At 37.1% G+C, this 24,588-nt stretch overlaps 1 protein-coding gene across 1 annotated transcript in view; it reads right to left on the minus strand.

Moving 5' to 3' along the window:
* USH2A (usherin) overlaps positions 1 to 24,588 on the minus strand; it is a 374,892-nt gene that overhangs the window by 78,588 nt on the left and 271,716 nt on the right. Inside the window, exons 47-50 of the mRNA XM_062490428.1 lie at positions 18,704 to 18,902; positions 10,357 to 10,525; positions 7,224 to 7,445; positions 1,810 to 2,033 (exon numbers count right to left, since the gene is read on the minus strand). Coding sequence (XP_062346412.1) covers positions 1,810 to 2,033; positions 7,224 to 7,445; positions 10,357 to 10,525; positions 18,704 to 18,902 — 814 coding nt within the window. The remainder of the gene's footprint in view (positions 1 to 1,809; positions 2,034 to 7,223; positions 7,446 to 10,356; positions 10,526 to 18,703; positions 18,903 to 24,588) is intronic.

Genomic DNA, 24,588 nt, shown 5'->3' on the forward strand with positions numbered 1-24,588 from the left:
CACATCACTCCTAAACAGAAGCCTTGCTGCAATAAGAGAACTTCTGGAAACATAAAGATATAAGATCTTTTAACCCATAAAGTACAATTCACAGAAATATACACTGAACATCCACAACTTTCCATTAAAATTCATGAAATAATATTTTTGCCAAACCATAAGCTAGAGAGCAGTAATTCTCATAAAATATAGGTTGCTGCAGAAAGAGATGCACTGCCATATTTGCAACAAATATTTTTGCCCATTAGGTCATAAACTTCAGAAGGAAAACCAAACAGGTTATATCTAATGCTTCCTTAATTCACCTATTGAAATTAACTTAGCTGATTAGGAACTTCAGCTAATTTTTCCCAAATTTGGCACTTCCACAAAAATTACGCTGTGATAGATAACCATATAGGAGGCAGGATATAGATGGATTGGATTCCCATGTAAAGTAGCTGCAGAATGTGTCAGACTATCAGCCCTTTTGCTCTTAGTAAATCTATACATATCAGAGAGCCAGCACTGCTATCTCTTTTCTACTGTGGGTAAGTGAAACACAAAGCACTTCCTTTGTTTATACTTTATACCTAAGGCAGGGATCTGGTGTGTTATCTACCAGAATTCATTAACCTGTTGTCAGCCATTTTTTTGCCTTGCATGAGCTACTAATACAATGCATTGAGGAATTGCAGCTGACTCATCACAATGCCTGAATTTTCTCTACGAGAAAATTATTCAGTCTGAAAATGAAATTACATGAAAACCTTGACATGAAAAGGTGAAGATGTACGAAATACTTCTGTATTAACTTAGCAGATGAACAACAAGGATATAGGAACACCTGCATATGGTAGGATGGGGTCTGTTTTACTTTACTTTTACATTTGGTAAATTCCACAATCTCTCTCTGATTTCCATATTGCAGAATTCACAATAGCCAATGTTCTTTTTTCTCTCACACTCAATCATAAATAGAAATACAATTTTATAAAAAGAATCTACATATATATAATACAATAATATATATATTCATACATACATATATATAATAACAATCCAGAACAATTTTACACCTTATGCATAACAGCAAGATGCTAATTCTTGAAGATTTTTGTTGAATTCAGCTTGGAGTTATAAGGCAAAATTGTCTCATGCTGATGCTTAAAGTCACAGGGCACTCTGGGAAAAGACCAAATTAGCCTTTAAGGTGTTTAGTTTACTCTGAAATTAAAATAGAATGAGAATATACTATATAATTCATTAGGCATGAAAGGACCTATCCTAGTACTGCTGAAATTTACGCTAAAATGGCCACTGGTTTTCTGTAGGATCAGGATTGATTCCATCAAGAAAATGTCAATTGCCTTATTTTTATTTTTGGGGGTTTTTTGTGGTTTTTTTTTAGGGGATTGGGAATCATGTGCTACTTCCTGCGCAAATTGAAATGTTATAGGATTTTTATACTTCAGAACTGGCCAGTCCAATTTTAATTTCCACTTAATGAACACCATCAGAAACAGTAGCCACTGAATGGAAGCTGGCTATACATGTCAGTCTTGTTAGTATGCCAGCTTTTAGCCACTCTACTAATCTGAAGTGCTGGGCAACACTTCACAGAGGCAGCTAATCATTATTAATTCCTTTAGAATTCATTGCAATAACATCAATCATGGTGAACTCATTCGGTATTAATATGGATGTAATGTGAAAATGAATAATGCACACAAGAGTTTTTATATTCCTATTTTAGAAAAATAGTTATGAACAGTGTATTTCTCTTTCCATCATCAAATCAGAGCTACCAAGAGATTTTCTATCAATTACCTTCATCATCATTCCAGCTGAAATCTTGTCAGAGCAAACATATTTCAAAGGATTATATCCAACTCCATTACAGCATTCTTCGCTCCTTGGAATAAGTTCAGTCTCACAGCATTTTACTGGCACTTGGTCATTCTTCCTAACATGTGCTAGGGACTCACCACTGGAACCTGAGCAGCATATGGTATCTGACTTATTCACGTACTCCTGCCCACAACAGAACATCCCTGAAATGAAAAAGCGAACAAAAAAATTGGAATATGACATTCAAGTAAACAAATACATAGATAAGAAAGGAGAAAGCTCACAAAGCAATGTATCTTGGCATAAACCCCCCAGCAGCTGGAATTATGCAGATTTAGCTAAAGTGAAATTAAATTCAAATGTGAGGTGACTGAAGTAAGCATTCTGACTTCCAGACCTACAGAGAACAGTCAAGAATTAGAGACAGGGTTCCCTACAATCAACATTCATCACTCCTGAACTTTTTAAAGAACTTTGCTATGGAATACAACACCAACAAACTGGCCACAGCAGGCTGGAGATGGATTGTTGATGAAAATTTCCTGTAGAATGTAAAAACTGAGAAGGATTTCCATGTACTTTCTACTGACATCTCCTTCACACCCCCCCCTTCACATGGACAATCTTCCAACAGTGCATCTTAGCATTCCAGAATTTATAATGTATTTTATATTTTGAAGTAGGGGTTCATATTAGGTACCTAGAATGGAGTGGGTCACTTGCAAAATACCCACAGTGAAGCTTCAGTCACCTAATATAGAGAATTACCATTCAAGAAGGTGAGATCTAAACATAATTTGCATTTCTATAGTGTAATTGATAAGATGCCAAAATTAATTCCACTGTCTTTTTTCTGGTTTTAATAATTCCATTTTTAAAATAAAAGCTTATAATAACCACTGCAATTTTCCACATATTCACATGAAATACCAGTGTTGAACCCAACACTATCTAAAGAAAGGGGTAACTTTTAACTCAGAACCAAACACTACAAACTCCTCTCTAACTAGCAATGAAATACATGTTATTATTAATTGAACTAGAAAAATATCACACATAAAAAACAGGGCTGTGCTATACTGTTATCTCTACAAAGTAGTTTGTGTTTGACATAATTTCTGTCATATGATGGTGTTTAAAACACGTGCAAGAGTGGCCACTTTTCTCACTGCCATTTATTGCAGCAAATCTCTCTTAGAAGTCATACATAATGAAAATTAATCTATAAAGGTATGATCCTGATAAAGCATTCAGAACATTTCATTCCAGTCACTGGAATGGCTAAAAATGGTGACGTTACATGCATACTTCACCTTTTTTCAGGGCTGGTTCTAATATCAACAACCAAACTGTGATCACCAGCTCTTCAAGAGGTAAAATATTTCCTCCTGTTCACACCCTTTTCCCAAATTATCCTAGGATTCTACCAATTTTAAAGTGAGAGCTAATGCAGAAAATGACTCAATTCAATACTAATAAGCAACTCAGACAGCCTCAAGGGACCTCTGACAGGCAAACTAAAATTTTGATAATGAACTGTTTTTCTATTGAAACAAACAAAGCTGTATTCTTTCACTGTGAACCTCATCTTTGTTTAACTGAATTAAAATTTTCAGCCAAGATTTCACTCACATAACAAGAAGTGACTCCCTTTCTAGTTTCTTTGGTAAACCATTACTTCTTTAATTATTATCAACCTTGTTCCAGTGTGATAAATTGCTAATTACTTAATACCCTAATCAGCGTTCATTCTTTGCACAGATAAACTGTGACAGCGCCATTAATTTAAATAGTAATTTCACTTAATGGCCAGAACGGCACACCAGATTTTTATGCAGCATTTTCTGAAGACTGCATCCATCACTGCAATATTCTGACATAAAGATGTCTGACGTGCACTAACTCACTTAGGGAGAGCAGATGTTGCGGAGCAGAGTTTGGTAGTAATTCCCAGAGTGCATCACTTCAGCATGAATGAGCTGCAAAGGCAGAGGTAGACAATCTTCTCAAACTGCACTGCATAGCCTCTGACCTTTCCTTAATTTATCACATGTAGCACTTGACTCCTGAACCTTGACACCTCAAATGTACAATTTTAAATATGCCCCAAGAAAAACAAAATAGGACCGTGTAATATTGATGGATTGATTTTGCCTTCTCAAAATTGCTTTATTCAATTGCTTAAGGATCCAGAAATTCCTATAAACCCTTGCTGAATACAGCAAAATATCAAAATGTAAACTATTTGTTTGTAACTCATTTGGAATGTGTGTGTCATATTTTATATATTTATGTTTCATAGGCACGTAATGCATTATAGCAAAAAGAAAATCCATGGGCTGGAAAAGACACTTCCTGCTAACACTGATTTCTGTCAACAATTCTTTCATGTTCATCCCCAGCAACTGAAAAAATTTATAAACCTAGCTGAGTGATGAATTACTAATTTAGTAAATCTGCAAAACCAATGCTTTCAAAAGGGGAAAAAATGAGTATTAAAAGGCTTAGCCTTTGGAGCCAGAATACAGGATCAACAAAATACAGAGCCAGTGTACATTGCAAACTACTCCAAAAATCCTTGGCTTACATGCGGGTATTGCAACTATTACAGATCAGGAACAACAACAGTACGAAGCATCATCTTTCATGAGTCTGGGATGTCACTATAGCAGCATTAAAAGAAAAAAAAAAAAAAAAAAAAAAGGAAGAAGACAGAGAGAGAAAATCTAAGATTGGTTTTAGCTGACATTATCCTTTATAGCCAGAAATGGAGAACTTTGAATAATCACACAGCAGCAATGGGGCTCAGGATGTGCATGTATACCACTGCCAGCCTTTGCCAGTAGATGTCTCTATGGTCACCCCACTAAATTAGGCCAACGAGGGGTGAAGAAGGAAACCTAAGATAAGAGGAATGAATAAATAAAGGAGGAAAAAGTAAAGCAGGATGGATGCAAACACCTTTTTGCAGGGCGGACTCTTTGAAAAAGGTATGCAACGGCAAACGAAAATTTTCTATGATTCAAGCTCTTATACCAACATTCAGTGCAAAGCTGGATCTAGATTCAGCAAAAAGACACTGATTTTGAACTGGTCATGCAACAAAATGAGACTGTGCACAAGGCTTGCACTTTCAGTGATCAAGTTTTTCTTGTACGCTTTTTTTTGAAGGACTTAAAGTTCTCAAACAAAAGCTTTAAATTGTCACTAGATTCTTAGCTATGGCATTCACTGCCAAGTGCAAAACTGCTTCAGAAGCAATTCAGCTTTTGCACAAAACCACCCCTGTTACCTTTTCTCCTTCCAGACAATGAGATCAGCCTTCCAATTACCATATTATTACAAAATTCTACTTATCCATTTGCTAATGATAAATAAATTATGTTTTTATATAAGAGCATTTTTTCCATTAAAATAATGACAATAATTAGGATAGGAAGCAAGTAGATTTTTGCCTGGCTTGTGCATTTTTTGCAATGTATTTAGCAAGGCTGAATTATTCCAAGAAATTAAGCAAAAACCAATTGAGCATGATCTATATGATATGATAAGAAACCACAATCTATTCTACACTTAATGCAAAAGAATATGATCTCTTTTCAACTGTGGTGCTAATTCATCTTTCAAACCTGTAATTGTGTTCAGCTGTGTGCTGGCTCAGAGCGCAAAGTCCTCACAGAAAACCCATGAGCGATGAAAGAAGCCACTGTTTTCTTTTTTAATAGCCAAAAAGAATGTCATCCCGACCCATTATTGAGAAAAATAGTGTAAATGATTGAGTGCTATAGGCTAAACACATTTTTAAAAGAGGGATATAAAGGTTTTTAAAATATATTTATTTAAGGAAAAAGAAAACAGTTAAGAATACATATATACTGAAATGAAGAACATAACTTTCATCCCAAGATACCTGTATTACACTCCTACACAACTCATCTGCCCAGAGAGAGCAGTAAAAACATAAACGCTACCCCAGCAGTTCTGTTCCAACAGCATCTGTTAATTCACTCCATTTATAAAATACATATTGACAAAGACAACTGAACTGGGACCAGAGAGATTTGATTTGGTGTGAGAAAGTCAATTCAATGTGATTTTGTTAAAGGGCTCCTGCAGGCAAATAAAAGAGTTTAAGTAATAAAGTACATAAAGAGATGTTTTATGAGCCAGCCCTGTCTTGTGGCAGCCGCACAATGCGTGGCTATGCAAGAGGGCTTTGCTTAAAGCTGGTATTGAGAGCATAGATGCTGTAGATCAAGCACAATTAGGGATCACAGTGAGAGGGAGCTAAAATCATGCAAGCTGTGCTGCTCACAGCTCACACCATGAGTCGCCAGTGGATGGGAAGGATAGCATGGAAACGACAGAAACCATGGCAATACTCATCTGATTCACTCATGCTGACAGTCAGCACCCAACGAAGGCGCTCCTAATAGTAGAGCCACTGAAGGATCCAGGGAATACATAAAATTAGCTGAAGACAGAGCTTATTTTTTGGGGAAAGGCAAAGTTCATCCTTCAGATCTGGATTCTTAGTTGTACAACTAGACGCTCCAGCTGGCACACACCATCACTCAGCTTTGTACACCAAGCATAGCTGGGTACTAAACCTTCATTATTTCTGTGTTTTGAAATCAGGCTCCCTTTTCACATCACAATAGTTTCTGAAGTCTTTTTGTCAGGCTGAGAAAGCCTAAGGCTGTTGGAATATAGTTTATCTAATAACTGTGGAAAGAAAAGACACATGAAAATATCTGAATAGGTTTTGTAATAATACCTCCAATGTCCGTCCTCAGACAGTTGCAGAGTTTTATAAGGAAGTAGGAGTTAGGATTGTAACTTTGAATGATGGAGTAATTTCCTACCATTTCCAAGAAATTAATGGGATCCACCAGATGAGCCAGTGAGTAGTGATGGGGATTATTTTTTTTTAATTTTAACCTACAGCAGGTTTAGCCCCATGTGAGGGATGAACACAAGAGAGTGACATAGACCACCAAGCAGACACCATTGCAATCTTCAGTTTCCAGGTGACTAACCCCACATTTCCAGAGCAAATGGAAAATCCCTGCACTAGGATGCACGGCAGCACAAGGCGGTCAATCTAACCTCACTGAAGGGACCAGTCCTGTATCCTGACTTGCATAAGGAAAGATCATTCACTCCTTTTGAATTGTCTGGTTTCTTCAGCCTCTGCAGCTTTTGCACGAAGACAAAGAAGATTACTGAAAGCTCAGCATTCTGTAGTATAGCAAAACAGGTGACTAAATTGCAACAACATTTTAACAAATTGGCACACACACTTTAAACCCAAGTGTGTCACTTCTGAATGGCTGGTGCCACAAGAGATTTAGAAAGATTAAGACCTTTTTTCTTGAGGACTTATCACTTACCTGTGAGAGGTCTGTATGCAGTCCCTTCCTTTTCATCACCACAACAGACAGAGTCCATGCTTATGACCCTTCCACCACAGCACTGCTGATTGAAACTGTCATGCAGGGATCCACCACAGCAGATCTGATTGCCTGATGTGGAATAAGGCATTCCCTGGCAGCAGGAATCACCAATTCCAACTGAAACTCTGTTTTCTTCTTCATTAGGGCAGCATACTTCTCCTGTCAATATAAGAATACAAGTATTTTATCCATCTATCGCTCTTGAAACTCATGAGAGGTTTTCATCAGAGAGCCACAGGTCTGGATTCACAAAGCTTCAAGTACAGAACTTTCCATGTGAAAGCACTTGGTGCTTTAGAATGCTATAGAAGTATTACAATCATTTGTAATAATGATTAAATGTGTATTCATTAAATCAGGTCAGGACTCTGTAAGATATCAAAAGACAAGCATGACAGATGAGAAGAGCAATGAAAATAGTGTCTGTGCTTATGACAATTATACAGCTAAAAACCTTTTGCAATTGCAGCTACACAGTAAAGAGAGAACATTCTTGCTGTGTTTAACAGAACCAGCAGGCTACTTGGCAAAAATATTTCTTGTCTCCTTCAAAATCATTCCAAAATTGTCTCAATGAATTAATTCACAATGCTTAAAGCATTTTTCATGTTTGAGTGTCACTCAGGACTTCATCTCACAGAGAATTTAAGGATTAAACTCACTTTAAAAATTAAATACCACCATCAAAATTGGTGGGCTTGGCTGCTACTTAAGCAAACTCATCAGCTTTTGCAGGAAAAGACCTCAGGATAAGACTGCCAGACTGACACTGTGATAGTGGGGTGGGGTGAACTGGAACAAGCTGTGGGTTATGAACAAAGTACATACAGCAATAAAGGATACAAAAATGTTGATAAATGGTAATAATTTTCATTCACTAGTATCTGCACTTGAGCTGATCCAATGTTCTAATATTTATATATTATTTTTCTAAGTTTAAATGTTTTCTGAGGCTCAAATGTCATTTGGAAGGAGTGGTTTTATTTTGCTATTGAAGATGAGTAGTAGAGTTGATTAAAGTATTTTGATTCCTGAATTTTAATCGAAGAAATGTGTTTTGATTTTTAAAACACATCTTTCTCATTTAAAGCAACATCTCAAGTTCTTTTCTTATGAAAGGCTGGGAATTAGAGACAGAGATCTCCAAACTCAATGCAGCTCTTGCCAGAAATAAACATGTGCTGAGATTGTAATAGATAAGGTAGAACAGTGTTTTCCTTTCTCCTCACATTCCCTGCCAAATAGGTGCCTGGGTGGTAGTAGCATTATTTGTTCTGTCACCCATCTTAGTCCTGGGATGGACGTTTGCACTTCTTTGTGCACTACTGTTTCAGAAACTGATTCTGCCTTCCTAATTTGTAATCTTCATGCCTCCAGCCCAGTATGCTTCAGCACATCCCGAGCTATTGAGCTGGCCAAACAACATCTGGGAAATATGCATGCTTAGAGAGTATCCTGTATAAATAACTTTATCAAATAAAGTCAATAATAGACAAAAAAAAAAAAAGAGAACAAATTTTTAGAGTATAATAGATATAATCCATCTAGGTACTTAATCGTATTTTCCTGCATTCCTCAGAAGCTAATTTAGTCTCTACACAGAGAAAGTATTGAAACACAGAATGTAGCTTACATCTATTGGAAATCAAACTATTTTTTTAAAAGAACTATTAAACATAAGACACAAAGGATCAGTAACCTTCTCATTAACCTCTCAAAATGGGATCCATTCCAAGCTAGGCTTGAAAATGTTCTCTCTCTAAAAACTACTATGCAGTCTTACCAGTTAATTGTCATCCTTATCAAATAATGACCCACATTAACATTTAGCTTGAGGTTATTAGCATATTTATAAAAATAAAAAAGAAAAAAGTGACCAACAATTTTCATGTTGGTGCCCTTTAGAGTATAGAAAAATAATGCAGTAAGTATACTTAGAAAAAAATTTGTTCAAAAACATGTTCAAACATTCACTGTTTCATGCTTGTGGACTGCTGACTGACCAAGAACTACTTTCAGACACAAGACATTTTGTTCCACTGTGCTTTTCTTTCTTGATGTAAACAACATTAAGCTAGTTAACACAGACCACTGGATGGGGACAGAGGTCACAGTATAATCTCTCCATTTCAGTACACTGAGATTAATGAGGTCAGCAAAACACACTTCTCTGGTTCTTCCATGTGATAGCATTTTCCTGATGACATCATGGAAGGCATTCTAATATTGTGATATATGAATTACTTTTCAAAAGATCAGAACTTGGGATGTGCTGAACGTGTTGGCAAAATATCAAGTGTTTCTGAGCCTACGGAATGTGTGCCAGCTCATGAGTAATGGAAGCATTTTAGCTCCTGACCTGACAATTGCCTACAAAGAGTTATGTGCTCTGAACATTGCCCCCATGAAAGGGATATCTCCTCCCCCTTTTCCTGTCAACAATGACCCACAAAAGAACTGGAAAACCAAACTCTGAACAGTAACACAGAAGTACAGTTTTGGCAAACTTCCCAAACAGCTCTGAGAGTTAAGGAAAGGATAAATTACCATCAAAGTTAATGCACGTGGGAAGTATACTTTGATCTGCAACATTAGTAGAAGCAAAGAGTAGACAATGTAGAAACAAGTAGAAGTGATGTAATCCAGAATACCAACAGCAAATGCTAACAACTGTTCCACAACAGAAATGGCTATGGAAATCATGTGGGGTCAAGTCCAGCACAGAACTCAACTTCACCACTAAATTGCCTGATGGTGTTCCTATTAAGCAGAACTGCCCTCCCCATTATGCAGCACTTACTGCAATTAAGTATAGTTTGGCATAAATTAGTTCTCTGGGAAATGACCCAATCATCAGGTTTCATCAATTAAGCCTTTCTTGTATAAGCAGAGTGCACCGTGCTTAGAAGGCAATGTGAGTGCAATTGTCTTTGCACTGAACACAAGTCTTGAAGACACCTAGGTATCTTGCTAAATCTCACATTTATTGTTTTCATTCTCCTTGGTTTAACAAATACATCAACTTTGCTGTTTTGTTTCATTCAAGAAGTGGAGAGGATCTGTCTCTTACCTACTAAAACTCTGGTGTAATAACCACCACAGCACTGATGTTTTGGTTGCACAGCATGTATCTGACCACCACAACAAACCCCTGGTGAATTCAGAATAAATGGAATGTACTTGTCTTCACAGCATTGGAAGCCAGGTTTATTGTTGTGCAGAATCCCATTACAACATACCTAGAAGTAGTAAAAAAAAAAAAAAAAAAAAAAAAAAGAACAAAATAAAAAAGAAAAAAATCAGTAAGGCAATATCTGTAAACAGAACATAATGTGTTGTCTGGCAAAAACAACGTATATGAAAACATGTATCCTAGCACAGACACTAATATGACTGCAGTCAAATAAAATGTAACTTGGCTAAAATTCTGTGCCCTCCAGCATTATCAGACTTCAATAAACTACTGCGTGTCTGTCAACATGCTGCTATTCTGTGGCCTTCAACCATACTGCACCTTCATAAAATAGTCCATTATTATGAATCATCTTCATATGCCTTGCAGGCTCTTTGAGTCTCTTATTGTAGAGTAGATTGCAACACCATAAACAATACAAATAAATAGTGGATTTAGTCTACCATCACCTGACCCTTTTTTGTTTTTCCCAATTCTCGGTTTTTGTTTTTGTTTTTTTTCATTTATGATGAAACTCTTACAATTGAAAAACAGTATTTCCCAATATGAGATCTTAGGTTTTCTTTCACATAAAAATAAGTGGAATTTTCTTCTTATAGACACAAACACTTACTTATGACCACAGTTCTTCAGACAATGTGATCTCAAGAAAATAGTATTTATATAAGGATTTATTTTTTTCAAAATAAAATTTACATGGAAATGAATTTTGAAAAGGCCTTTTAACTGTGGATTTCTTTCTAAGTGCTCTTGAGAAAATTATATATTTGAACAATGAAATAATTATTTGTACACTTACTCTTGTGTCAAGGGAGTGGCACACTGAATATACAGCAAATCATACAGTCAGTAGAATAACCACAAAAATGCCAAACTTGGAACCTACAGGCAGTGCAACTTGCATCTGCTTCTTCCAGCTAGGCATGAAATGGAGTTGTCAGGAGGGCAGAGAAGTTAGAGCAGAGTTCCTCCTTGGTTTTCTTTTGAAATGGCCCTCTTCCACTACTGACTTTTACCATGTCCTAAATCAGGTTAGCTTAGTAAGAAAGAAAGAAAGTGTTCCTCTGAAGGATCTTTTGTTTACCTTTACTTTAACTATTACCTGAGAAAAAAAAACTTTTAAAAATGTATATTAATAGAATCAGGGCATCTATTTTGTATTATAATTATAACATTACTAAAAGATATACATAGAAAATATTGGTTTTCTGGTGTTGTAAACACTCTTTCACTTCAAAGGATGCTGCTTTGTTTTGTTTACTTTTCAATGACCTTTATTCCATCACCCTTGGGTGCATTAGATTAGGTTCTGAAGTTACAATTTACAATACATAACCAACAGGTAACCCACAACTAACATGAGGTAGGACATGGGAGGTTCCTGTTTCCTCATTTTATTTTAAGGTTTTTATAACCTTATATGCTTTGAATTGTGGCACTGTTTTCTGCTTTCCCATTCAGCATCTGTTTTAGATTACCAACATAGCTAAATTTTATAATTTTCTATTCAGGAATTTTGGATCTTTGTAGGCCCTATTACATTATTTTGCTGTCCACTTTGTCACTGGTAATATAACCCAATCTATGAATTTAATTAACCTACTGTTCTTTCTTCCAGATCATTAGCTAGGATGTCAAATAAAACTGCTTTAGAACTCTTCTCTGCTTTCTGGCTTTTGGATATTTTACAATGACTAGCATGCACTACAGGCTGAGTTTTTCTTCATTTACAATTGGCTCCAAAGAAACCTAAAAGTTTACCTGGTCTCTCTGTATTTCTAAGTGAATTAAAAGCATTCTTAAAAACTTCATTCTTAAAAGTGGCCCTATTGGGCCACTGTTGGGCCCTATTGGGCCACTTTGCTCAGAATAGGTCACCTTTAGCAACAGTTCTCAATATTTGTAAAAACGCCCTCTGTCTTGTCCTTTTTACTGCAACCTGAGCTTGAGACACCAGTCAGAAATTCTGAACCTGCTTGCATGAAAGGATATCAAACACATGTTTCTCAAGCATTTCTGTTCCCAATTTGTGCCCCTTGGGATTGTCTGGTGTCTCTCTCTGTGATCTGCCTGGCCCAATACCACCTCTTCTTTTCATGGATTTCATTTGTCATCCCATTTTTCATTATTTTTAGTGATGGCCACCACTCAAATTTCATCTGAACAGTCTTTCCACCTTTCAGATAAAGAAAGATGCACATCTTTGGCTTTATCCAGGCTCAAATGCTTGAGCAGCCATTTTACTTTCCATGAGATGCTTCCAGTTTTAAGAAATGCCACTTGCCTCGTGAATCCTCTGTAGAAAGGGCTACTCTGCATATTTCACACCAACACCAGGAGGACCATTGTAGTACTAACTCTACAGCATTCAGTTTGAAACACTGTCTGTAAGATTGCATTATTATTGGTGTCTATGCTTTTCCTCCTCAATTTCTGCACAAAATCCTCAGCTGTACATCGAGATGTGTTACAGTAGTTTCAGCAGCTTTTTCCTCTTGTTAAAAATTACATAAGATCCTCAGTATTTCTCAACAACCTATGGACAGTCTCTAAAGAGGGGCCCAGTCAGTTCTAAAACACATTCAGACTCTCATTTGGCATTACCAGCTGATACAATTGGTGCTATTATTATGTAGTTTCATAACATCCTCTTCAGCCAGCTGTAAATTGTTAAAGAGCACTTTTTTGGCAGTCCTCTAGAGATAGTTTCTATATACATCAACATTCAGCCCAAGGATTCTGCATTATCAATCCATAAAAAACCCCCAAACCATTCAAGCAATGCTAAAATTGCATCACAGAAAGAGAAGAGCAGGTGGATTGAAAGTTACAGTGGCAAAAGTTAATTATGAGCTCATCCTCTTACATCTAAATGTGACAGTCCCAACTGGGTGGTGTTATCCTGTACATGGAAGCAGAGCCCTGGAGTGAACAAATAAGGTGCCAACAGTATTTTAGGTAGGTTGGAGATCTCACCCTTGTGAAGAGGGTTGAATGCTCAACATACATTTGGTAACCAGAAGATCTTCACTGTCTATGGAGATGATACAAGATGTTCATCCTTAGCTGTCATGGGAGCCCTTAAAAATATCAGTAACCTCACAAAGTAACTCACAAATCAATCTTGTCATTCTCTTCCCACCCAAGCACTTGGAGCGACTGTGATGCAGGAGCACAGTGACTGGGAAGGTTTGGGCACAAAGAAAGGCTTATTCTGTAGTCTGAGAAAGGTCCAGTCAGCCATGACACTAGCACAGAGTACTAGATATCAAATCTGGCAGGCAGGATTACACAGTATTGTCACAATTTTTAAAAATACTCCAAACTTATCTAAGCAACTCTCTTTTAATTACAATTGTGTCATCCCTGATCCCTCTGCTTGCTGAAGACTTTGCTGAAGGATATTATCTGGCCTTATGGACACATGCCAGTTGAGCTAAGAACTGATTTACTCAAATAAACAGATGTGCTAGGCAGCCATGTTTATCCTTCTTGTCAAACGCTTGCTGCCAGAGCCACTTTGTGAAATAGCAATTCTCAAAACACTCTCAGGAATTCCTATTAGCTACAGGAGTTCATTAAAAATTTCTGCCTGTGGAGAAAACACCAGAGTAATGATTGACCCATCATGTTCTCACGTGAGAGGGAATATTTTAAATTAGCAAGGCTCATTCTTTTTTTACTTAAATTATCTCTGAATCTATACAGACACCCTTTTTAGCTAAGTATACTTATACATTTCTTTGCTCTAACAGTTCTCTTTTGGTAATTGATGCAGGCTTAGATCTAAAATCCATGAGCAGAAATTATTGTTATTCTGTTACAAATCACTATATATTATCTTCCTAAAATGAGTTTCATTTCCTGTCTTTCAGGTGTGTTACAACAAGAAGTGTAATATTTTTAAAGGTTCTCTAAGCCCAAAAGAGCTTGAAAAGAATTCATACAATATTGCTAACATTAATAGTAAGTTTTGCATAAATATTTGTGGGATACTCTTCACCAGTGTCAACATGCATTATGTTTCACTGTTGATAGCTTTAGAGGCTGGATATCAAGCCACTGTTTTACTCTTCCTGTCCTAAAAAAAAAAAAAAAGTGTCCTGCTGGTGTTTTTAATAAATAGCACATTAATTGCAATGAGTAAAGGGGTAAGCCTGCACTTGCTACTAATGTCAGTTATATTTGATTAGTTCATTAACTGCAGATTTATGCAGCTTGTTGCACCTGAAAATAAAAAGTGCTGAATCTGTATTAACACCTTCAGTCGGGACCCTTTTAACCATTGATATTCAGGCTCACGATGCAGACCGAGCGGAAATTATTAGCCTTTATGCCCCTCCTTTATTTTTACTGTACCTTTATTTTCAGAGTTATTTTCATTATTTTCAGAGTTCATCTCAGGATGTCAGTAAAAACAGATGCACAGTTTGGTAGCTCCATGGATAATACAGGAATGCCTTTCTCATTGATGCTGAGATTATGCTACCTGATGGGTGAAACTTGGGCACACTCCCTTGTTAATTGAAGTAGCTCTGCTAACCTCATGGTCATAAGACTTCACATACAGGTAGAGTTATGGATCACATCTTACTGAAAACAGCTAGAGAAAGACTGAGAATTTTGGCAACTTGGGAATACTCAAGCAGAACAGTTTGCCACTGTGAAAGTTTCACAGGACATAGGGACCCTCCTGACAGCAGACAAAATTCAACATCAAAGTGTATTCTCAGCTCTTCTGAAAAAAATACACACACAAAAATATTTCTAAATTCTTTCTCTGCTCAAGGAATAAATCCATGCAAGTCTGATTAAACACCAGGGCAAGGATACTAGGAACAATATGTTAACTTTAGTTAAAATAATAAAGAATCCTAATATTGAAGCAGAAAATTGGATAACAACTAGAAAGAAGAAGTAAGGATCTAATGCAAAGACTGTTTAGGATGGGAGGAATGTTTGGTCTTCACTGGGCTTAACATCAGTCCTGCATGTGCCCACGAATGTGCATGTACATATGTCCCTTTTGTGAAAAGGTCACTTGCCCTTTTAGAGAGCCCTGGATGGTGCAGTGTGAGTTGGTTTATTTGCAGAGCACAGTCCCAAGCAGAGGCTCTAACCTGGATCCCAAATGCAGAACGCACACAGCAGTGCAGCGTGGCAGCCAGGCTGTTTCCCACTGCCTTTCTCACAGAGCTGCAACACTTGGCTGGACCCAGCTCAGCCAGTGTTGGATAAAAAGTCCTTGTATCCCACTCTGCTGCACAATGACAACACACCCTGGTATTTCTTTTACTGGAGTGGGTTATATTTTGGCGATCTCTTATGTAGCTGAATCATAAAAATCCCTCTTTTTATTCAGTGTCTTACAATAGCAAGCTGATGATCCCAAATGTAATCCATAAATCCATAAAGAAAGATTAATAAATAATGAAGGACATATCTTAAAATAATTTTATACAAAAGGCCTGGTTTTCCTCTACTTTATACTCATGAATTCAAGAAAACTGTAAGAGGGAAATTAGATCCAGATTTTGTCTTGTAAACAAGGTGCAATACGTGACTCAAGCAAAAGTGAGAACTCTACAACCCATTTGTCTATTTATATACAACTGCCTGCTTTTGCTGACCAGTCCATCATCAAAAAACTTCTGGTTTTGGAAGTTCTGGATCTGAGCATCACTAAAGCTGTTCAGCATTTAATTCTCAGTAGCATCTCTTCACATTTGGCTGTATAATCGATGTATGGTGAATAGTTCAGGTTGAATGGGACTTTGAGCAACGTGTTCCAGTGGAAGGTGTGCCTGCCCGTGGCAGGAGGTGGAACAAGATGGTCTTTAAAGTCCCTTCCAACCCAAACCATTCTGTGGTTCTGAAGTGCAGCTGGCACTGGGATAAGAGACTTTTGGAACAAGTGTATACTTATCAGTGTTGCCTTTCACTGCTGTCCAGCAGATTGCCAAATCCAAGGACCAGAAACACCAGCATAAAACCTGACAGTGAGTTTTATAAAAATATGAGAGAGGGTTGCCACTGTCTTATGTTGTCCCTGCCACAGACTCCAGTTTAAAAGGCACAAAAGGCACCAAGAGGTCTGTAGACATCTCTTACAGCCATTTTGGATGGCTAGTATGGGTACATGTAGCAAAACAGACAATGCTCTGGGAAGGGAGTTTTAATCAATTCACCCACAAAAATCACCCCCATTTCATTTTACGTATAAGTGCTTCAGTTTCCTGTGGACTTTCCAGTCATTTACTATATATCCATTGCTTAACACGTAGCACTCACTCCTAACCACAGTCTTGGAGAATACAGAGAGACTATTAGAACAATGGAACGCAAAATTAATTAGAAAAAACTAAAAAGCCAGGAAGCTATAAAAATAAATGAACACTCTCCAAGCTCAAAGTTACCATAAATGTATGAAGACTGAAAAAATAAAAATTAAGAAGAAAACTTCTAAAACTAATTTAATACAAATTTAATTCATGCACATGCCAAGATATAGTAAAAGTCTACCATGCCAGAAGCCTGAAATAAATAATTTTACCTTTTAGAAAAAAGGGCTGTCCATAATTCTCTTGCAAGATTTCATAAATACTAATATTTAATATAGTATTACTTTCAAGGGAATTCAAAAGCTAAAGCTGTGTTGGCTGGAATAATTTATATTTTGATTTGAACCCCTTAAATAAATCACTCCCTTAATTACTGTCTTGTCTGACAGGGAATCTTGTGAATACATATTGTTTGCTTTAGTCACAGACCATGTGATGATGTCTTTGACAAATAGAGACACTATTTCATGACATTAAATCTTACTTTCAAACTAAGAGTTTTCTACCTCATTTGTCAATAAAAACCATTACAGACTCCTGCTATGCTATTGATCCTACTCCTAAACAGGAACTCATATGAAGATTAACCTGAAAATAGCCATAATTTAGAAAAGCCTCTAACAAATCATGATACTTCCCATTCAGAGTTGCTCATCAATGGCATGTCACAGTTACCCACTTGTAGTTGAATCTAAATAGACTTTCTTCCCTGAAGAACCTGGTCATTAAGCATTTAGCCAAGGAATAATTTAAAAGGGGGAACAAAAACCCCAGCAAGCCATGTTAATAGCCACCATTTGCCATGCTGGATTTGAGGAATGACTCCTCACACAGAGAGCATCTTTATAGGTTTGCTACCATTTTTCAAATTTTGCATACACCTAGAAATCTCCTGTGGCCTTTCAGTGGTCAAGTGCAATGTCTTTATGGTAAAGGAGCCATAGGAACTACCACGTGTTTGCAGGGGTTGCCCTGTCCCAGGTACAGAATCCAGCACTTTCCTTTGTTCAACTTTGTAAGGTTGGTGGTTGCCCACCTCTCTTAATTTGCTGAGGTCTCTCTGCAGCAAATTCTCTGCCTTTGAATGAGTCAACAGCTACTCCCAGTTTAGTGCCAATTGTCCCAGGTAGGATGCAAAAACACACACTGAGATCTATGTGTATCCACCACGTAATTTGTCACAATGGGACTGTCAGTGGACTCAAGAGGTGACACTCCTCAAACTTCATTATCCACGACTTGTGGGATTTACTTGGGAACACCTATATAGCCTGAATTCTTGGGATGAACATCTGCACTATACACATGAAGCAAAGCTTTCTGAAGGGAAGAAACTTCAGAAGTTTGATGTTGTGAAGTGAGGTGGTCATTGTAGTGGTTGGGAAACTTAAGTCCCCATCCAGACCTGCAACATACTTGAAGGGTTTTTAAAACACAGGTTCTAGCTTACCTTTCTGTGCAAAGAATTTAATTCAAGTGTGTTAAAATTACTTCTACCCTTAACCAGCATGTTATAAATGAAAACAATTTGGACAGTCACTTCTGGTTTCACTGCACCAAACCAAAGTGTTAATGAACACATTGATAAATGCTTACCAATTCATTTCTCCTAAAAGGAAAAATAAGGTCAACAAACAAAGTCTTAAGATAAAAGAATCACTTGTTATCAGATGACACACACAGAGCTATCCTTGTATGAGCTCAAACATCCATAGTTGATTTTAGAGTTTAAAGATAACTATCAGAGCCTTGATTTTAAAGTATCAAAAGAAGCAGAATCCTCCACTTACTTTTCTCTGATAACTAGAGGTTTGATTTATACATCTCTTCATAAAAAAGTACTATTTTTTCACTATTTATGTAACTTAAGAATACAGAAGTACCTCCGACTCTGGATGGTAACAGACTTCTCCACAGATATTTTCATCCTTTTTACATTCCAATGAGATGCACATTCTATTACTTTTTCTGTTTCTTGGAGTTTTTGATGAAGTACACTTCTGCCACGCTTTACGTAGGAGTTCATATCCCAGGATAATGCCATTTGGCTGTCCTGGCGATGCCCACTTGATTTGAAGAGATCTGCAATAAGAAAACCAACATCTGTTCAACATTTGGATGTATTTATGCCTGTATAGCTACATACATTAAGTGATTAGCATATAGTAGTTCCTTCTTAAACTAGTTCACATGGAGTGAAGCATTTTGAAGTTTCTAAAATGTTCTTCTGGTTAACAAATTTCACAGTTGTTTTAATGATCAAAGGTCTAAAATTTTTTAAAAAGTGTCCATATGTGCTAATACTCCATGAAAACAAATTATCCACACAATCAAAGTCCTTAAATGTTGCTGTTTAAAATGGCATCTCATTCCCACTTCCGGAAACTTATGTATAATTAACTATCTAGCATTTTATTATTTTCATTTCATTATTGTTTTCCCTCCATTTCATAACTACCTTTGCCAGTGCACCTTACTCACAAGTAAGCACTAGTTCCCTTCTGGACTTAAATATTTTCATTGACATATAATTAAAAGTAAAAAATTGAAGTGTTTATCACGACTATGATTCAAGACTTCTGACTGAGTGCAAAAGTACCACTGAAGCAGCCCGCAAAGACTGTCTGTAAAAGAAAATCCTGTAGCTGATTTCAGGTTTGATATCAGACCATCATCAGTTTAAGGAAGAAAATATCTTAAGGCATATTAAATCATGCTCAGCTGCAGCATGACTATCACTACTAAAAATGTGTAGACATTTCCTCAAAAAGCCCACTTAGTACTACGATAAATTTAAAAAAAAAAAAAAAAACAAACAAACAAGAAAACAAGGGACATTTGAAACAAAAGTACGAATTTTCCACTTTTCCGTATTTCAAATGAATGCCTAACTTCTTGCACAACCACTGTGGAGTCTTGCATAAAACACAAATTCCTTTCACTGCGACTCTTTGGGTGGAGAGAAGATCCCAAAGCTACATGTACATCAATAGGAGGACTGACAACATGGCATAGGTAGGCTCCAAGTACCTCTTTTTAATCTCCATGTCCCAGTTACACAGTCACTGTCAGAATGCCAGTGACATCAGAAATTAGCATTAATTCAAAGTGAAAATGCTGCAGTGAAACAGCAGGTGCTCAGATAAACTTTGACATCTTAACAGAATAAAAATAAGTGAACTATTATTTCACTTCCTTGCGGTACAAACAGAGGAATACAAACTGCAATAAGCCTTTGCAGACCAGGAATTAATGTCACCTACGAGGGAATAAATTCATAGGTGGCTTGTAGAGTTGCCATTATCATTTCAAGGTCTTCATCTGAATCATAGATTTAATTCCATATTCCATCCATTGCTATTTTGTATTCTCTACCTGTTCTACCACATACACGTGAACACATACACAAATGCACCCCTCCACATTTGAATAATGTTACACTTAAAAGCAGAAAAGCAGGAAAATACATTGTAAAAACTTCAGGAAAAAAATGGTAGAAAGAAAAGGAAAATAAGGGCAGCACTTTAACCTTTTTTAAATGCCATTGTAACTCTCTCCTGGTCTTTGCACAGAATAGATCACAGGAGCAAAGAAAGCATTCCTAGTCATATTTTTGAATTATTTGCTTTCTGCATGTTTCATTCAGACTCTCATGAGTATATTTTCAGAGTATTGCGCCAGCTTTTTGCAGGTTTTCAAGTCATATTTCTCTCTAATATAATTGAAAATTAGGTCGAAGAATTAACACAATGATTTAAGAATTTTGCCTTTTCTGCAGAACTCAGTATGCATTTCCTTCCTTTAACAAGCAATCGCTTTACTATTATTTGATAGACACACATTTGGGGTGGACATAGCCTGATGTAAAGAAAAAATGCAGCTGAACAAGGAAACAGTGTGGAATGAAGATTCACTGACCAGTGCCAACGAGGTAAAGCTCAGCATGACCTTCCAGAACAGGCTCATAGGCAAGCAGACTCTTTTACAAATTTTATGGGTGTTCCAGTTACGTCTACACCTTCTGATGCTTGCCAACCATGGCAAATTGTGGCAACACAGCAAGAGCAGTGCATAGCTCAGTTTAAAAAGAACAGCAGGGTTTTCATGGTCCTGCAGAGGATTTTTGACATCCCCCAGCCGAAGGCTGAGCTGAAAACCTTCTTGAGCAGGTGCAGATTTAATGGGTCATGATGGGCTGCAGGCAGCTGTGTCATGTGTGGTGCATCTGATACAGCTGCAGGAACACAGGGACAGAGCCTGCCTGTCCTCTCCTTCTATCCAGTCACTCCCTGTGGGATACTCTGGAGTTGTGTCTATCCTGGGAAGTGCCCACAGCCTGACCTGCAGAAACAGACTCACAAATTGTAGGCAAAAAACTTGCAACACCTCACGGGTGGGGTATAATCCTTGTCTACCAGAGAGCTCTCCAAGTGTCTGCCATTTATGATAGTTCCTATGCTGGGGGAGTCCCACTGCTGTCACTGAGGTGAAAATACTGAAGCAGCCTAGCCAGGTTCACAGAAATAATCTGCTTCAGACTACAAGTCCATGAAAGGTCTTTCAGGAGATAAAGAACAATTTCAAAGTGATCCATGAAGGTGTATCTGCTTTTGTGAAGGAGAGCAAAGTGAAATAATTTGGCTCAAAAATGTAAAGACAATTATTTTTGACATTTCCTGATAGATTTTTTTTTTTTTAATCCACGAAAAATAACAGTATTTTTAAATTTTGATAATGCTTCAGATATATAAAAAAGATATTGGAAATAAACTTCTGGGGTTTGCCTGCATCATTGCCAAGTGCCCATAAAGCAGAAAAGGACTCCTGTTTGTTTTTCAGGTTGTTTTTTTTTTCTCAATACAGTAGAAAAGTTTTAACAATGAAGATTAAAGATACATGAAGGCTTCACTTCAGAATATTGATAATGAATGTTCCCTTAGTCTCATCACATGCAAGAGTTAAATCCAAAAATTAAAAAAAAAATCAAAGATTCAATGACTTTACTTTTACTTTTTAGGAGCTGGAAGTAAAAAAAACCAAAAAAACAAAAAACAAAAACAAAACAACAAAACAAAACAAAAACAACAGAAAAAAACCAAACAGAAAAAAAAAACAGCACAAGATTCACCTGACAGTCTTAAGATAGGGAGCAGTGCTATTATTAATGACTAGTGGACAAAATACTTCCCTCATCAGGAGATCACACATGCTGAGCAGCTGCTGCAGCACCATTGCACAGGAGTTAAGTACCTTCTGCATGGTGGATGCAGGGCTGACATAACAGAGAAAGCAGTATGACACAGCCCAGACAGTCTGATAAATGGCATCACGCCTCTGCTGTTGCTACAAACTACTTGGAGAAACCTTTCAGTGCTTTGTGTTTCCCATGACTAGAGTAGGGAGAGCAATCAGGTGTCTTCTGGCTCTCTGACCATTTTCCCAGTATGGAAAATCAGGCTCCCTGGTCTTTAGTTCCCAATATTCCCTTGCTGAAATCTGCACTATATTTTCTCATCTTCCATTTGTCCAGCAATGAGACAAATTTAAAGGCTTTTTAAGATGGCACAGCAGTTTGACACTTTCATATTTGATCTCCTTTAGAACTCACGAGCAAATACCATAATCCAAATAATTTATTGCTATGTTTTATCCATTTTGTTCTAAAATCTTTTTTGCTAGCATGTTCATTTGACATAATTCCTCCTCCTCATTCACCCACAAATAGCAATAGATATAGAAACCTTTCAAAGTGCCATGATACTGAACACCAAGCCGAAGATTTCCCAACTTTTCTCTCAGGGCCTTATCTTTGAGCTTTCCATTATACCCTGACCAGGGCTTCTGGTTCTCCCCAAGATGCTAAGAGACCTCTCTTCATGAACCCATAAAGGATTTTCCCTAGGCTTCTTAGATTAGGCCATGATGTTTTCTGAGCCATCAACCTTCGAATTAAGCACACAACAGAATTGCTGTATAACAAGGAAAAAGAGAAAGAAGAGTGTTTTAAAGTGGAATGACCTATTTTCCAACACACCATGAATATTAAATCCACTACTCAAACTTTCAGTCAGTATCCATATTCATTCAGTACTCAGAGAACTTTCTAAACTGGGTAATAAAATACTGTACCTGTCTACAGAGTCAAATCCTGAAACCCTAATTAAAAACAAAACAAACCAAAAGCATACCTGATTTTCATTGGTAGATTTGTTTCTACCTAAACATGGTCAAAGCAACATCTCCCCCAAAAAACCCTAAATGCAGGCAAGAAACATAACAAAGGAGAACCTGACTTAGAACTTCAGGACTGGGTCCCACACTGTTTTCTATTTGGTATTATAAAATAATTCTATCAGGACTGTGACCTTCTGTGCCAAGTATCAGCCTGAAGCTGAGTTATTAAGTGTAAGGGGTGGGAAAGTAAGGTATTTATAATGGCTCTGGTGGTATAACCTTCATTAGAACAGTATGGATGGAGCTGCTACCAGAAAGACTTCTAAGTTGGTGGGTGAAATTATAATTTCTGTCATGTAGCACCTTGAGGCAAATTTTAAAACAATTATTTGTGAATGCTACAAAGACATTATCCTACAGCATTCTCATCAATAATACAGCCCCCCAAACTGATTCAGAAGAGAGGAAAATGCCATGGTTCCAATTAAAGACAATCAACTGCACAGGCTTCATTGTATCCCATGAGCCTATACTCTAGAAATGTTTTTTTTTTTTTTTCACTCTCTGATGACAGATATGTATTAAAATGTCCTCCAGTCCACACAAACTGGTGCTTTGTTGTTTTTTTTTTTTTCCCAAGCTTTTTCGTTTATGGAGGATAAATAAGCAAAATTCACATTCAGCCCAACACCTGCTAAGGCTGTCAGCTGTAGTGTTTGTCATATTTCAATCAAAGCTGAAGCCAGCCAGTCATTTTTATACTGCACAATCCCTACATACTCGAGGACCAGAATTAATGAATTAGCTATTGATTAAATTCCACTCTAGCAAATCCACCGTGGCAAATAAATGAACTACCCGGGGCACATGTAGGCCACGGCCAGACATGTCCGGGCAATCGATCAGTAGTTAGTATTCTTTTGGGATATAAGAACAGCTGATGATAATATGACATGTAGGAAAAGGCAGTGTAGAAACAGAGTCTGTTTCTGGCTGAGCAGATTATAAAGTAGGAAGGCATTTTTTGATCCTTTTGCCTTCATGTGTTATGACATATTTAGTCTATATATAATAGCAGAAACATGCATAAGTGTTTGCAGTACAGACAATACAGACAAAGGCATAAGTAAGTTAAAGCCAAGGGCAAAAGATGAGATCCTGAACTGAGTTCTTATCATCAAACAAGCTTTGACTATATCTGTATGTGTGACAGAAAAATAGCAAGCATAATTTCACCCTTATACAGAGAAAAATGCTCAATTCAAGCAAAATATACAAATAGCAAACAGGAAGCCAAAGTCCTTAAGAGACTGGAAAAACATTCTGCTGGCCATTCCTGAGGGCTCAGATGTTAGATAGTAATTATTTTCAAAAGACTTTTTTTGGTCCTTTGATGGAAGAAACACTGCTAATGAGCATATTCCACCAGAAGTGGAAAAATCACAGTAATGATAACACAAACACAGGAGGTTAACTGCTTTACTGTTGGTGGAATTCTGAAAAATGTGTTTGCAAGCTAAGTTTTACTTTGTCTTTGGAAGACATTAACTCCCAAAGAATCACTGTATAAGTTACTATTTGGCTGCTTCAAAGG

Source organism: Cinclus cinclus, chromosome 3, assembly GCF_963662255.1.
Source record: "Cinclus cinclus chromosome 3, bCinCin1.1, whole genome shotgun sequence".
Taxonomy (NCBI): domain Eukaryota; kingdom Metazoa; phylum Chordata; class Aves; order Passeriformes; family Cinclidae; genus Cinclus; species Cinclus cinclus.